Genomic DNA, 15,877 nt, shown 5'->3' with positions numbered 1-15,877 from the left:
TTACATGCTTCAGCCCCAGGCAGCAGGCCTCAGGCTTCAGACTCCTGAAAGGGGTATAGTAGTCTGGAAAGGTTGACAACCACTGCCCCAGATGTCTCTTGTCCACTCTGCATTTGAGTCAGACCACTTCCTCCTCCACGCTGCCTAGGCACCAGCGGATGAATCATCGAGAGCACAGGAGAAAGAGTCCCCTCTCTCTCAGCTCCTGAGCCCAGCACCACATGAATTACAGCAGCAATTACCAGGAAAGTCCTGCCCAGCCCCTGCAGTCACAACCTGGAGCATGCTAAGTACAGATGGAATCTTTGGAGAATTTAAGCTCTAACAAGTCTAACTGAGCATGTCTTACCTAAGATTTTTCAAATTTGTATAACTTGACCAAATGTGGGTAGTTTTTCATGGGAACAGCAAGAGGGCACATCCCTGACACCAAAGAAAACGCCTCATAAAATTTCAAGTCCCTGATCCAAAGCATGGAAGCACTATAATTGTAGTGTTTTTTAAAATCACATGTAAAATGAAGTATTTCCCCCCCAATCTTGTTCTGGAAAACTGCTGAACCATTTTTGCTAAAGCTTTCCAAGAAGTTCAGTACAAGGCAGAATCGCAGCATGGAAAATTTCAGCCCAAGCATTTGGCAAACTTATAAGTAACTGAAACAGGAGATGTTCCTTGTAATAAGACATTGTGACGTTGCACTCCATAGTGTTTTATGGAAATATGTTTATGAGTGTGAATATAATGTAACTGGAATGTGCTTCATGCAAAAGGTCTCTTTTAAGGTATCATTACAAAGCTTATAATCTACTGAGTGTGGTCATCCTATTTGTATGAATGTATCATTCTTGTATCTGAAGCTAGAAATATGAAGTATAACACTGCGGTCCTATTGTAATTATGCGAAGTGTGGGCCATTAATGGTGGTTCAGAATCTTGATGGCTCCCATTGACTAGGACAATTAATTGTGGATGGTTTATTTACCGGCAAGCCTTCTGTGTGTCTGTGAGCCAGCCCCTGGGTAATGAAGAATGAGGTCTTACAGTGACATGTGACCATGTCACCTGGTAATGAAATCCATCTTAAATCTGGTACTTTTCCATTTAGAAGGAGGGGTGGGGACCCAGAGACACAAAAGATTCCCGCCCTGTGCCAAAGCTATAAAAGGGGGTGGAAGAGAACAAATGAGGTTGCCAGTCATGAGAACACCAGTTTTCCACCTAAGATGTCTGCTGGAACTAACAAGGACTGTACCAGGGGAAAGGATTGGGACCAGACTAGGAAGGAGTCTAGTCTGTGAAAGAAGCTTATTGGAACATCTCTGAGGGTGAGATTTTACCTGTAAACAGTTTCTTAATGTATTAGGCTTAGACTTGCATGTTTTGCTTTATGACTTACTTTGTTCTGTCTGTTATTACTTGAAACCACTTAAATCCTACTTTTTTTACTTAATAAAATCACTTTTGTTTATTAACCCAGAGTAAGTGATTAATACCTGGGGGAGCAAACAGCTGTGCATCTCTCTCTATCAGAGTTATAGAGGGTGGACAAAGCTTTATACAGAGTAAAACTGATTTATTTGGGGTTTGGATCCCATTGGGAGCTGGGTGTCTGGGTGCTGGAGATAGGTGACCTGCTGAGTTTTTGGTTAAAGTCTGTAGCTTTAGGGGGCGTGGACCAGACCTGGGTCTGTGTTGCAGCAGGCTAGCGTGTCTGGCTCAACAAGGCAGGGTTCTGGAGTCCCAGGCTGGCAGGGAAAACGGGCTCAGAGGTAAATTCAGCATGTCAGGTGACAGTCCCAAGGGGTTCTCTGTGACCGAACCCATCACAGACATGCTGGGCAACTTTAGCTATACTACTTGCTCTAGAGATCAGTAGGAGAAAAATGCTGCACTTACTAGCTATCAATTTCTGCTGCAGTGAAGACTTGCTGCACAAGTGAATTGTTATTACATCCCACTCCACCACACACCATGTTCTGCCCCTCCAAAGAGGTGTAGTTGTGCCCTTCTTCTAGGACAAAATACACAGGAGGACCTGCATGCAGGTATTTGCTGAGATAATTGAAGTAATCCATTACATAGGAGTCCTTTAAAAAGAAAACTTGAGTTAAATCTCTGAAACAGCTCAGTCTGTTGATGTTTCTCATCTGTACAGTACAGACTCGTTGATGCGCGAATCCGCTTAACGCGCGGTAGCACCATGCCTCCCTGTGCTACCTATTTAACACACGAGACTCGTTAACACGCAGTACAGGAACTTGCTATGTAGCGCTACAGATTTGCTCACTAACTCACTGACATAGAAATCGACAGGAAGTGCAGAGCGGAAACATGTTGTACGTCTTTACCACAACGTTAAAGCGCTGCGGCGGCAAAGGACCCTGCAGCGCTTTACGGTCCCTGCCCCTTTTGCCCCCCCTTCCCTCCCTCGGCCACTGACAGGCGAGGCGGGGCAAAGGGAGCAGCTGCCCCGGGGCCAGCAATTTAAAAGGGCCTGGGGCTCCGGAAGCCGCTTCCGCAGCAGCGGCGTCCAGAGCCCCGGGCCCTTTAAATCGCCATGGGAATCCCGGGCGGCGCAGACCAGGCAGTCTGGAAGGGCTGGCTGGGGGAGGCTGACCCCTAGCCCTGCCCCTTCCGCCCGAGGCACCACCCCTTCCAGGGGCCAGAGCCACCCCCGCCCCATACCGGTAAGTGTCCTGAGTTACTTTCACCCCTGTGTAGTAGTAGTAATAGTAATAATAATTGTTTTTATTAGATTACACATTTGAATTTATATTCTTGCAAAGTGCCGTTAACAGATAGGCCTGCAGTATTTGGGGCGCTGTGAATACGTATGTAATCCTAGGTAATTATACATGTATATATAGAGATCTTAAAATATTTCAGCATGGCCCTCTTAACCCGCGGTCCGTTAACACGCTATCGTGACGGCTTGACTCCCGACATCTGCGCGTAAACGGGTCTGTATTGTACTGTGTTAATGCTGAGGAATTGTAACATGACAACTTCTGTCTAGTCAGAGGTAGGTGACATGTTTCAATTATTTGGTACTGATTAAATCATTTCCGTCTAAAAAAAATAATTAAATCAACACTTACATCTGGCATTGAAAGAGACTGATCCAAGCCAATCTCTACTTTGTGAGCAACTGCTATACTGAATGACAAAAGGCCCACGAACAAGGATATCTGTAAGAAATGACACACAAGAACAGCTTATGACACACAAGACTTCTTCAGCCCTACACAGTGACTCCATGTGTTTGATTTCCTAAAATGAGGAGTATTATCATCCATTAGATTTCTACCATGCAGTAAAGTTCCAAAATAAGTATACCAGGTTGGACTGGTATGGTGATGGCAGACGCACAAAGAAGAGCTACTTTCACCTCAGAGGGAAGGTACAATCAAAGCCCAAATTAAATACAGTACCATATTACTGACTCGGCTACTGACAGAGTTAACCACAACACAGAACCAATCAGTAGCAAATGAAGTTGGGAACTAAGGGTCTAATCCCACTCCTATTCAAGTCAATGGGAGTCTTTCCATTGCGTTTAAATGGAAGTTGGCTCAAGTATCAAATCCAAAAGAAAAATGTTTATTTTACTTCTGTTTGCTAAAAATTAGGGCTGTCAAGTGATTAAAAAAATTAATCGCGATTAATCGCGCTGCTAAACAATGATAGAATACCATTTATATAAATATTGGATGTTTTCCACATTTTCAAATATATTGGTTTCAATTACAACACAGACAAGTGTCTAGTGCTCACTTATATTTATTTTTTATTATAAATACTTGTACTGTAAAAATAAAATTGTATTTTTCCATTCACTTAATACAAGTACTGTAGTGCAATCTATCATGAAAGCTGAACTTACAAATGTAGAATTATGTACAAAAAATAACTGCATTAAAAAATAAAACGAAGTCCACTCAGTCCTATTTCTTGTTCAACCAATAGCTCAGACAAACAAGTTTGTTTACATTTGCAGGAAATAATGCTGCCCGCTTCTTGTTTACAATGTCACCTGAAAGTGAGAACAGGTGTTCGCATGGCAATGTTGTAGCCGGTGTTGCAAGATATTTACGTGCCAGATGCGCTAAAGATTCATATGGCCCTTCATGCTTCAACCACCATTCCAGAGGACATGTGTGCATGCTGATGATGGGTTCTGACGATAACAATACAAAGCAGTGCAGACCAATGCATGTTCATTTTCATCATCTGAGTCAGATGCCACCAGCAGAAGGCTGATTTTCTTTTTTGGTGGTTTGGGTTCTGTAGTTTTCGCATCAGAGTGTTGCTTTTTTAAGACTTCTGAAAGCATGCTCCACACCCCATCCCTCTCAGATTTTGGAAGGCACTTCAGATTCTTATACCTTGGGTCGAGTGCTGAAGCTATCTTTAGAAATCTCACAGTAGTACCTTCTTTGCGTTTTGTCAAATCTGCAGTGAAAATGTTCTTAAAACGAACAACATGCTGGGTCATCATCCAAAACTGCTATAACATGAAATACATGGCAGAATGCAGTAAAACACAGGGCAGGAGACGTACAATTCTCCACCAAGGAGTTCAGTCACAAATTTAATTAACGCATTATTTTTTTAACGAGCGTCATCAGCATGGAAGCATATCCTCTTGAATGGTGGCCAAAGCATGAAGGGGCATACAAATGTTTAGCATATCTGGCATATAAATACCTTTCAATGCCAGCTACAAAAGTGCCATGCGAACATCCGTTCTCACTTTCAGGTGACATTGTAAATAAGAAGTGGGCAGCATTATCTCCCATAAATGTAAACAAACTTGTTTCTCTTAGCGATTGGCTGAACAAGAAGTAGGACTGAGTGGTTTTACGTTGTTATATAACTGCACTCAAAAAAAAAAAATCTACACTTGTAAGTTGCGCTTTCACGATAAAGAGTTTGCACTACAGTACTCGTATGAGGTGAATTGAAAAATACTATTTCTTTTGTTTATCATTTTTACAGTGCAAATATTTGTAATAAAAATAATATAAAGTGAGCACTCTACATTTTATATTATTGTATTTGTGTTGTATTTGAAATCAATATATTTGAAAATGTAGAAAAACATCCAAAATACTTAATAAATGTCAGTTGGTATTCTATTGTTTAACAGTGCGATTAAAACTGCGATGAATTGCAATTAATTTTTTTAATCGTGATTAATCTTTGAATTAATCGTGTGAGTTAACGGCAATTAATCGACAGCCCTACTAAAAATGCATCCAATATCAATTACTAAATATTTAAACAAGTAATTTAAGTGCAACAATTATTTTTGGGAAAAGTATGTAATACTGTAGAAATTAAACATTAATTCTGTCTTTAAGATAGTTCTGAGTTTTCTTGGATGATTTGTATTTGGTTCAAAAAGATTTTCTTGGCCAAGTCTCACTATAAGTGAAGGTGTACATACCACAATTGGTCGCATCCAGTCCTTAAGCAGACATGGAGAATATAAGTCTTTGAAGAACAGCAACAAGATGCTCTCAGAGTGCTGGACTCTACTTTCTTCTTCCCCACCTTTGATACAACACAGAATATCCATTTGATTTCTCTAGAAAAATAAAACCAAAACATATTAGAATTAATGCAGTCACCACCCATAGCATGCAGAAGTTGCAGTATATGGAATTGGAATTAGTGGACTCACCTCTTGTCGCTTAATGTCCAATCCCAAGAGACTTACAAAGCAGGTTATTTGAAGAAGGAAGTCTATGAACACAGCCATTCCAGCAAAAAGGGAGAAAGTGCGGACAGCTGGCATGGTAGACAGAGTCCCTGGGAGGAGAGTGGGGGGAGGGGGGGGGAAAAAAAAAAAGGTGGGTCAGGACATTAGGCCTGGCCCAATCCCCAAATGATATGCACAAACATCCTTATTCACCAATATGTTGGATGGAGCAGCCCTGGAGCTGAGTTGCCAGTGCAAGGCTACCTAATGCCATTGGATGATTTTCCCAGAATAGGGGGATAAATCAAGTGGCATAGGAACTTCTAAGGCAGCTCTATATGCCACCCTCGCCTGTCCACCCCACATGCCAGAACAACACTTTAGGGTCTGCATATAAAAGATGATTTCAAAAACACCTTCTTGTTAAAATCCACTCCAGTACCATACAGGCAGATGTAACTATTCAGCAAGTAACCATGGATTAAAACTAGTTCAGAATACCATCAACATGACTAAAATATTACTTGTCTCCTCTCTCAACAGTCAACGTAAGACACTATAGAATGCCCGTTCTATTCTATTCAAGTATTATTTATGCTGATAAAAGCAAAGCACTAGTGGGAATCAGACATATTGCTAGCAGTCACTGGAAACTTCACAATACACTCTTGTGGCTGCACCTAAAATCGGAGCTGAAATATCCCATTGTGCCCAGCCAAGACATTCCTGTTATAGCGCTGGAGAAGGCTACAGAATTGTGCCAAACTCTATGGGGGTTTTGTGATGAAGGGGAATATCTAAGTTCTTGAAGACTGAGATTTCTAGATTCCTTATTCCTATCTTCCCGCTTTCCCATCAAACTATACATCAAGCCAGTTTCTCTAATGACTGGGAGATTTTGTCACTTCTATTTCTAAATCTACCATGTTTTGTAAGTGCAACCATGGGCAAGTCACTTTGAATCATGCGCACCACAGTTTCTCTTTATGGAAATTGGGGCTAATGCCTACCTCACAGAGGTGGAGTTAGATTCATTTCACTGTTAGTAGAGATCTCTTAGTTCCTTGGATGTACTTTTTTAGGCAATACAGTGAACATTCTTACTTGGTTAAGCATTGTACAAAGAGGGTGATGAAAGCGAATAAATAATATACACAGCAATAAGTATAGCACAAAAGCTTGAAGCACAGAAAAAAAAAAAAAAAAAAGTAAATTTTTACCTAAGAAAAATGCTACGGTCTCTGAAAAAGAGGAGAGCAATATACTAGGAGCCACATCTCCTAGGATTCTGCCGATCTGCTTATCCAGAGTTTCACCTGGAAGACGCTCATCTCTCTGTTTTAAGGAAATGTAATTCACTCATTAGGGATTAAAGTAGTATATTCAGAGAAACTTCTCAAAAGTATGGAACAAAAGGCATGTCAATGTTGTATTTATAGCAAGTCAGTGCTACTAGTGTGCCAGAGTGACAGCCATGGAGACAGAAGCTCTCTCTTTACCCACCGAGTAGCTACAAAGCCTGAACAGCCACAGCATGAGCTTCCCCACACTGCCCTGGCAATGCATTTCAACCCAAACCTAGAAGGCCCATAGGGATGAAAGGGTAATTCAGTCTCCCATTCAAATGTTTGGTCTTTGCTGAGATGCCACAAGGGTGCCAGTTATTTCAGGTGGGTTTTGGAGACAACCGTCAGCTAGAAAATGGATTAACGACCACATTTTATAAAGCACGGTCCTCATGCTCAATATTATATAAAACAGACACTATTTCAGCCCCGCTATCCAGCTCACATACAGTCTACCAAGATGATGGTAAAAAGTGTGAGATGATGGTAAAATCCTTCACCACTGATTGCTGTGAGGCCATGAACTGTATATCTGCCTATAATTTACAGTCCAGAGGCCAAAAATAATTAATTCTTCCAAAAGTAAAGAGCTGCATTAGCAACATACTTTACACTGAGAAACTGCAAGTCACTAAATATCAATCCTCAATATCATCCTGGCTCTTCTCCCCCAAATCAACTCTCAGGACAAACCTCATCCTGCGAGGTGCCAGGCACCTTCAACTTCTAGTGTGTTCAGTAGAAGGGAAGGGTATTCAGCCCCTCACAGGATAGAGGCCCTAAAGTAGGAGCTAATATAGTACGTACACATTAAACACACAAGAGATCATTATAATACCTGAAATGTCTGAACTATAATGAAGAGGTTGTCTACCCCAACAGCCAGCACCAAAAATGGAATGACTTCAATAACAATCAATGTTAATGGGATTCCAAAATAGCTGAAGATCCCCAGAGAACATGCTACTGAACTCAATACGATCAGGATGCCTGCAATGCCCAGAGAGATTTTTGAATCCACCTGACAAATGAACAAAACAAGACACAATATTAACTGTAATGAAAATACATCTGTCAAAGCCATTCCAACCAGAACATTTTGGAACGTATCTCCCACTCTAGGAGTAAACTCTTGACTTGTATGATAAAATAAGTAGTTTTACCAATTACACTGAGGCTGCCTACAGCATGGCCCCTTTTAAAAACATTCAGGATTATGTTATTTGAAACTGAAGAGCAAAACTGCACCTAATTTGAAAGGTCTTGGTTCAGAAATGACTTAAAATACCTTGTTATTTAAGGACAAATAAGTTTTTTAAAAAGGGGGATGTGATAATGGAAGGAAAGGGGATCAAATGGGACATGGATTTCCCAGTTCGTTCTCTTGCTTAGAAAAAGAGAAGCCGTTTGTAACCCAGAACACTCTGGTAAGACAGAAATAATGAAAAACTAGGGATGCTTTATAATAATGCTAACACCACTACCTGATATTAAAATATTGATCATGAAAACTAGTCAAAGTTGAGATTAGACTATTTAACAAAATAAAGGTGTTACAAAGATTACAGTGTTTTAACTTATTTTAAATGCTACATATTATATACATACACACATATACACACATATACATATACACACACATACATATACACACACAAAAATGTAAGACGTTATTATAATTATGATGTATATTATTTTCAACATAAACTAAGCATACCAGAAATCTTTCGCAGCTTTTGATGTGTCCCAGGGCTAGTGAGATGTACAGAAACATGACAGCATAGCTAATTACAACAGTCTTGATATCACTGTTACTTTCACGGTTTATCTCATCTTCAACACTCCGTTCAGCAGAGAATGAAATGGTTAAGTTTGGATTCTGGTAGTTTTTCACAAAGCTGATAAACCTGAAAAGAAAAGCAAAATGTTTTCTTATAAACACCAAGCTAAGAAAAAGAAGAAGCCACATCTTTTTCAAACTAACATACAGTACACCCCTCAAAAGACAGAGTTGAGATGGTAGGAAAAGGTTTAAAAACATCAAGATAAGTCTTTAATGTTAAGCAGGCTGTATCAACCCCTTCTGCACAAGAGCACATGATAGTTAAGAACACACTTCTCTAGATCTTTCACTTTTATCATGGTGAACATCTGAAACACTTCCCATTCCCACTAACCCACCAACTGATGGTGCTGTGGAATGAGTGGAAGACATGACTTAAATAAGCGTATGACAGATCTGCATCCCAAAACTTTGGATCATTTCCTAGCACCAAATACCTACCGTTCAGGCAGGTCTACACATAGAGTTGCACCAATTTAAATAAACGTGATATTAAACCAATTTATCAAAACTGGTACAACTTTGTGTGTGGACATTCATATCACTTTGGCTTGCACCTGTAAGCCAGGTTTAAACCAATGTAAGAGTGCCCCTGCACAAAGTTGCACTGGTTTAACGTCTCACTTTTAGTTAAAGGAGCACAACATGTGTTTAACAAAGCCCTTTACTCTCCTCTCAGCCCCAGAAATATGCAGTTGAGTGGAGTTTATTATGCTAAACCATTAGACACCAATTAGAAATGCACTCTACCCCAACCACCATCTCCATCTCATCTTCAACAAATATAGGAATGCTTTTCTTATAGCTTATTCTCTCACAGTAAGTTGCTGTACAGAACTGATATAGTAACTCCTCACTTAATGTTGTAGTTATGTTCCTGAAAAATGCGACTTTAAGCGAAACTATGTTAAGCTAATCCAATTTCCCCAGAAGAATTCATGTAAATGAGGGGGTCAGGTTCCAGGGAATTTTTTTTCCACCAGACAAAAGACTACACACACACACACACACACACTAGAAGTTTTAAACAAACAATTTAATACTGGTACACAGTGATGATGACTGTGAAGCTTGGTTGAGGTGGAGGAGTCAGAGGGTGGGATATTTCCCAGGGAATGCCTTACTGCTAAATGATGAACTAGCAATTGGCTGAGCCCTCAAGGGTTAACTCTCACACTCTACAAGGCAGCAGGAATGGAAGGAGGGGAGACAGCATCGCAGACAGAGACACTGTGTGTGTGTGATATGCACATTTCCCCTTTAAGTACACTGCCTTGTTAATTAGATCAGCTCGCAGAGACCGCAGCTGCTGCCAGCAAGCTCCCTCCGTCCTGAGCCCTGTCGTGTGTCCCCCCTGCTCTATGGAAGATGGGGTAAGTGGGGTGCAGGAGCAGAGGGGAGGGGGGACATCCTGACATTAGCCCCCCTCTTCCTCCCCTGCCCCCCACCCAGCAAGCAGGAGTCTCGGGGAGCAGCTCCAAGGCAGAGGGCAGGAGCAGCACATGGCAGTGGGGAGAGGGACAGCTGCAATTACTAGCCTACTGGGCAGCTGATACATAGGGAACTTAGGGGAGCTGACAGGGGGGCTGCCGGTCCACCCTGGTTCCAAGCCCCCACCAGCTAGCTGCAACAGGCTGCTCTTCCTGCAAGCAGTGGACAAAGCAGGTGGCTACCAAACGACGTTAGAAGGGAGCATTGCACAACTTTAAACGAGCACGTTCCCTAACTGATCAGCAACATAACAACGAAACACTGTTAACTGGGACGACTTTAAGTGAGGAGTTACTGTACTTGTTTTTGTAAACCCAATCTCAGTCCCTTGATGTGACAATGGACTTAATTACTCAAGGAGAAAGTGAGTCTCTACAAAGAAACAGAAGAGCAATGTTCTCTAGAGTTTGAAAACAAGACTAATTTAATTTCAAATACAGGCAATTGAAAAAAGGTTCACAAGCTCGACTACTACAACTACTGAAGTAAATCTACTTGTGAAACTGAAATAGTCTGAACTGAGACAGTTATTTCAGTGAGACCTACATAAAAGTTTTCACAAGGATTTCTCAGTTGCCAGACAGCAATTTGCTGACAAGAGCACAGAGATACAACTCTTGGTTTATGTGCCAAACAAGGATCTCATCAGAAACAAAAAGTTATACATAAGTGAAAGTTTATACTTTTGATTCAGCTTTGACTGACTGTGCCAGTGATCATACAATCTTAAATCAATGTCACACTTCAAATTATTCACAAAAGCATTCTCAGTGCATGTTTAGAACATTGTTGTCTTTGCTGTGAAGTCTGCTAAGCTCAGAGAAAAAATGCGGTTACTCCAACTGTCATAGTCTAATCTTAATTACAAGAAACTTACTCTTTTTCCCAGGCCAGAGCTCTCATCAGCTTGTGTGTATCATTGTAGTAATTGAGGACAGGGAAGGTAATAACAAGGGCTGTAGCATTATTGTAGTTTTCATCTATATGTAAAAAAGGAAGAGGTTGGAAGGAGAAAACACTAAAACCCACTATGAAAACATGACACATCTTTCTTTGTGAGGAAGATGGGGCACTTTTTGTAAAGTGTTCTCTCTTTGATTTTAATGGGAGGTTGTTTCAAGCAACTCATTTCCGGTCTCTGGCATCCCACTGAATCCAATCTGCTTAGTCACCTGCAACCACTCCTCAGATTTCAGGAGCACCCATAAACTATTACAGAGAAACTTTGTCTGCAGGGACACATGGGCTGATGAGAATTTTGGAGTTCATCCAAGGAGAAACATTCTTCATTAGCTAAGTGTGATATCAAAGTATTAAGAAAGGTAATCCTGAAGTAGTTCATAACCTAAAGAAAGAAATTCATATTGATATTGTGCCTATATATCTAGCGCAGGGGTGGGCAAACTACAGTCTGGGGGCTGCATCCGGCCCTTCAGACGTTTTAATCCAGCCCTCATTCTCCCGCTGGGGAGCAGGGTCAGGGGCTTGCCCTGCTCCACATGTGTCGTGGCTCCGCATGGCTCCCAGAAGCGGCAGCATGTCGCCCACTCTGGCTCCTACATGTAGGGGCAGCCAGAGAGCTCTGCATGCTGCCCCTGCCCCAAGCATGGACCCCACAGCTCCCATTGGTCAGGAACCGTGGCCAATGGGGACTATAGGGGCAGCGCCTGCGGACGGAGCAGCGCGCAGAGCTCTCTGGCCACGCCTCCGCTTAGGAGGCGGAGCGGTACATGCCACTGCTTCTGGGACCTGCTTGAGGTAAGCGCTGCCTGGAGCCTGCACCTCTGACCCCCTCCCACTTCTCTGCCCCAGCCCTGATCCCATTCTCCAAACCCCTTGGTCCCAGCCCAGAGCACCCTCCTGCACCCCAAACCCCTCATCCCCAGCCCCACCCCAGACCCTACACCCAGAGCCCCCTCCCACACCCAAACTCCCAATTTCATGAGCATGTATGGCCCGCCATACAATTTTCATACCCAGATGTGGCCCTCAGGCCAAAAAGTTTGCCCACCCCGATCTAGCGTATAAATGACAAGCATTCCTGTTCACCCCCACTCAAATTATGCCACAATAAATAAAATAAAATAAAAAAAAATCAAAGTAACAGAGAATATGACATTAACTTGTACACAAACTCTGATCCCTTAGCACTGAACTTCCAGTGAGTTACCATTTATTTAAATGGAACAAGATTGGGCAATCAGAGAAAGCTTAAGTTTCTCAGAGTGCACATTTATCACATGTAATATGTTTTTGATTGAAATGACTATGTGATTAGATTCACCTTGACCCTACCCTATCACTCACATTAAATATTCAAAAGGAACACTGTCAAGGTCAATGGGGCCAAATTTTATTTTGGAGGCACCATAGTGTGTTCATTTTAAAAATAATCCCGCTCCTCCCAGTCCTGAGTATCTAAAGACTTCCCTAAAATAAATTACTATTCATCATTGTTACCCCATCTCCTTTGCTCTGTTTTAAGTGATCCAAAAGGCCAGAGCACATCACACCATCCCTCAAACTCTTGTCTATTTCATTTCTTCCCTCTAAATCTTTTAAATATTTCCAATAAACCAACACACACATACACGGAGAGCTTTCATAGGGCAGGTGGAACTCGGGGGACACAAACAGAGTATGTTCTGTTCTGAATATTTAGCAGGAACTGTAATTTTTGTGTTGTTGCTAATATGCCACAATATTAATGGTCTTTCTGAAACAGTTTGTTTCCATCCCTCCCAGGTCAAGTCTAGGAGAAAGTCATTACATCCTCATATGACTATCTAATCATTCTTGCAAGCAGGCAATTTACCAGACCCCAACTCTCTGGAGTACATTTATACAGCACCATAAGACGTCCATGGCACTTTACAAGTAAATAGAAGGCATTCACAATGGTGAAGAGACAAAGGGAACAGAGTACAAAGCTGTACAAACCTACAAAGACAGTGATCTAATTTAAGAAGCATCGACCTTAAGTACTTGAACAATATTTCCAGCTCTATTTGCAATTACACCTACCATCATATCCTCCCAACACTAGCCATGGAAAGACAGGTCCACCAAATGTTCCCAAACAGGGATCATGAAGCTCACTTGTATCATTTAGAGATGCTGGGGCCCTGCAAAATATATTCACAATTGATTGATTTTTTTTTAAATAATCTGATATTTGGGGTGCAAAGCAGCATTGAAAATTTGTACACTTACATATCGTTTACAGTGTTATAGCGATTATGCTGGGTATTGGAGTGACAGAGCAATAACTACATTTGTAAACTGAACACAAAGTCTGCTTGTTTTGTGATGTAAACTGAAAGGTGAAAGCTTATCTGTAAATTACTTATTGTGGTTTAAAAAATATTTTAAGCTGAAAAAAAGCCTTCAAGCAACACAACTAGATTTCTCAGGTGAAGCCTTTTAAAATTGCTAGTACAGAAGTATTTTACTTTAGAAAAACACTTTTCTCTCTAATGCCCTGAAGAAATAATCCAGGAATTCCCATGTTGCTGATTTGAAGCAGAAGAATATCCTGCATTTTTTCCCCAGGAGGTGGGGCTTGCTCAAGCCTCTGTATGAGTCTCTGGTTCTGCATCCATCACTGACTGTGAAAAACCCCACTGGAGTGTTGACAGACATGGAAATGCAGGAAAAAGATGCTATACTACCAGTCAAAAGTACACACCCAGATGGCATTCTATCAAATAAACCAGGGAAAAAATTCAGAGGCAGCTGGCATGAACATGGATACAGCATGTCAAATGGAACAAACAAACAAACCCCAAAACAGTTTTTAAGAGTCCATCTACACAAATATTTTTTAAGCATGTATTTAGTGGCACTGCTTACCGGACACAGTACAAGAAGTGAGTGTGATAATCAGCATAGACATAGAACTTATCGCTATCTGAATGGTTTAGAACGGAGTAACTGTTCTGAAAGTAGTTGAGCACACTCAGGATAGTGCAGTTGTTATTGTAGGGAGCAAGAGGAGCCAGGCAGATGTCCTTCAGCATTACAGTCTCATTGTCATAAGAAGCAGTTATGTTTTCAATAGCATTCTGCAAATCTAGCACCTGAAACAAAACACACTATCACTCAAACAGCACTGTTAAGGCATTTGGTGGAGCGGAAAGAGCATTTTTCTTCTCGGTGTAAGATCAAATACTTTTAAAAGTCATGGGGCATTTTTTGTGGTTTCTGAGCTGGGTACCATGCTTTTAATATAAGCACACAGCAAATGATGAAGCAAAACAGTTTTTATTCTAAGTACTAGAGGAGTATTTTTCATATATATTGAGGTTCAAAGCAGGTGGGAATGAAGGTACAGGAGCTTAAAAACAGTGGCGGGCAAAGGGGAGGAAGGTGATTAGCCCTTTGCTGCAAAGCAGATTGGAAGTTCTTACAGTCTCTTTGCTAACTCCAGAGGACAATACATTTTAGATATTTATAACAGACTAGTTTTTGGTGGAAATTCACATTACACCTCTACCTTGATATAACGCTACCTGATAGAACACGAATCCGGATATAACGCGGTAAAGCAATGCTCCGGGGGAGAGGGGGTGGTGCTCCACACTCCGGTGGATCAAAGCAAGTTCAATATAACACGGTTTCACCTATAACGCGGTAAGATTTTTTGGCTCCCGAGGACAGCGTTATATCAAGGTAGAGGTGTATATGCTAACAACATAGGTGAAACAAAACCCAGCTTCATACTGATAATTAATCCCTTTTAGGGTCCTACAAGTATTGCAAAACACATTGCATTCACAGCTCTTCCACATGGATAGGCCTGCAAAACCCATGTTACCTGGTATAGGATGTCTTTGTCAAGCGGAGGCCCAAAAGGCACATCAGCTCCTGATGGGACTGGTGAGTAGGTGTGTGGCTTACTGTGTGGGGCTTGGATAATAAGTTGTTCAGTACGGAAGAAAGGTCCAAAGTGAGCGTCAAAGTACTGCTTCTCCTTGCGAGCTTGGCTGCTTGGGGCTGACCAAAGGTCTACAGGGTTTGTAGTGAGTTTGATATACACCAGGCCTGAACAGCACATGGCAATGAAGACCAGAGAGAAGAGAACAACAGGCCGTGGATTTCGAACACAGAAAGCCCCCCAGGACGTGAATGTGAGCCGTAAACAGTTCTCAAACCTCTCACCAAGCCTTTCACCACAGGAAGCCTCACCTGTAGGAAGAGGAGATACAAGATCCAAACTATTAAAATGAACTATTTTCTTATCGAGTAATTTCTTTGGATCAGTCAGATGCTTCCAGGCATCCATACAGAGGAGATCATCTATTGATTCTAGATTTTTTTTTTTAAATTACCATAAACCAAAGATAAAGGTCTTATCAACAAAGGGGCTCAAGCAGGAGAAAAACTGCTAAATCACTGTTCTAGCTACAGTAGTTTTTAACAATGTGGCAAGCCAGTGTGGCACAATTAGATGGAACCATGTTTATAAAAAACATGCTAATAGTAGTCCCACCT

The 15,877-nt window shown here is 41.5% G+C and overlaps 1 protein-coding gene across 1 annotated transcript in view; it reads right to left on the bottom strand.

The window, feature by feature from the left end:
* NPC1 (NPC intracellular cholesterol transporter 1) overlaps positions 1-15,877 on the bottom strand; it is a 42,757-nt gene that overhangs the window by 10,553 nt on the left and 16,327 nt on the right. Inside the window, exons 8-18 of the mRNA XM_065398315.1 lie at positions 15,201-15,571; positions 14,237-14,463; positions 13,409-13,509; positions 11,262-11,364; positions 8,768-8,957; positions 7,889-8,071; positions 6,925-7,039; positions 5,687-5,814; positions 5,450-5,590; positions 3,099-3,188; positions 1,897-2,087 (exon numbers count right to left, since the gene is read on the bottom strand). Of these exons, the coding sequence (XP_065254387.1) occupies positions 1,897-2,087; positions 3,099-3,188; positions 5,450-5,590; positions 5,687-5,814; positions 6,925-7,039; positions 7,889-8,071; positions 8,768-8,957; positions 11,262-11,364; positions 13,409-13,509; positions 14,237-14,463; positions 15,201-15,571 (1,840 nt within the window). The remainder of the gene's footprint in view (positions 1-1,896; positions 2,088-3,098; positions 3,189-5,449; positions 5,591-5,686; positions 5,815-6,924; positions 7,040-7,888; positions 8,072-8,767; positions 8,958-11,261; positions 11,365-13,408; positions 13,510-14,236; positions 14,464-15,200; positions 15,572-15,877) is intronic.

Source organism: Emys orbicularis, chromosome 2 (genome assembly GCF_028017835.1).
Source record: "Emys orbicularis isolate rEmyOrb1 chromosome 2, rEmyOrb1.hap1, whole genome shotgun sequence".
Lineage (NCBI taxonomy): Eukaryota > Metazoa > Chordata > Testudines > Emydidae > Emys > Emys orbicularis.
This window is presented reverse-complemented; position numbering and strand designations above follow the sequence as displayed.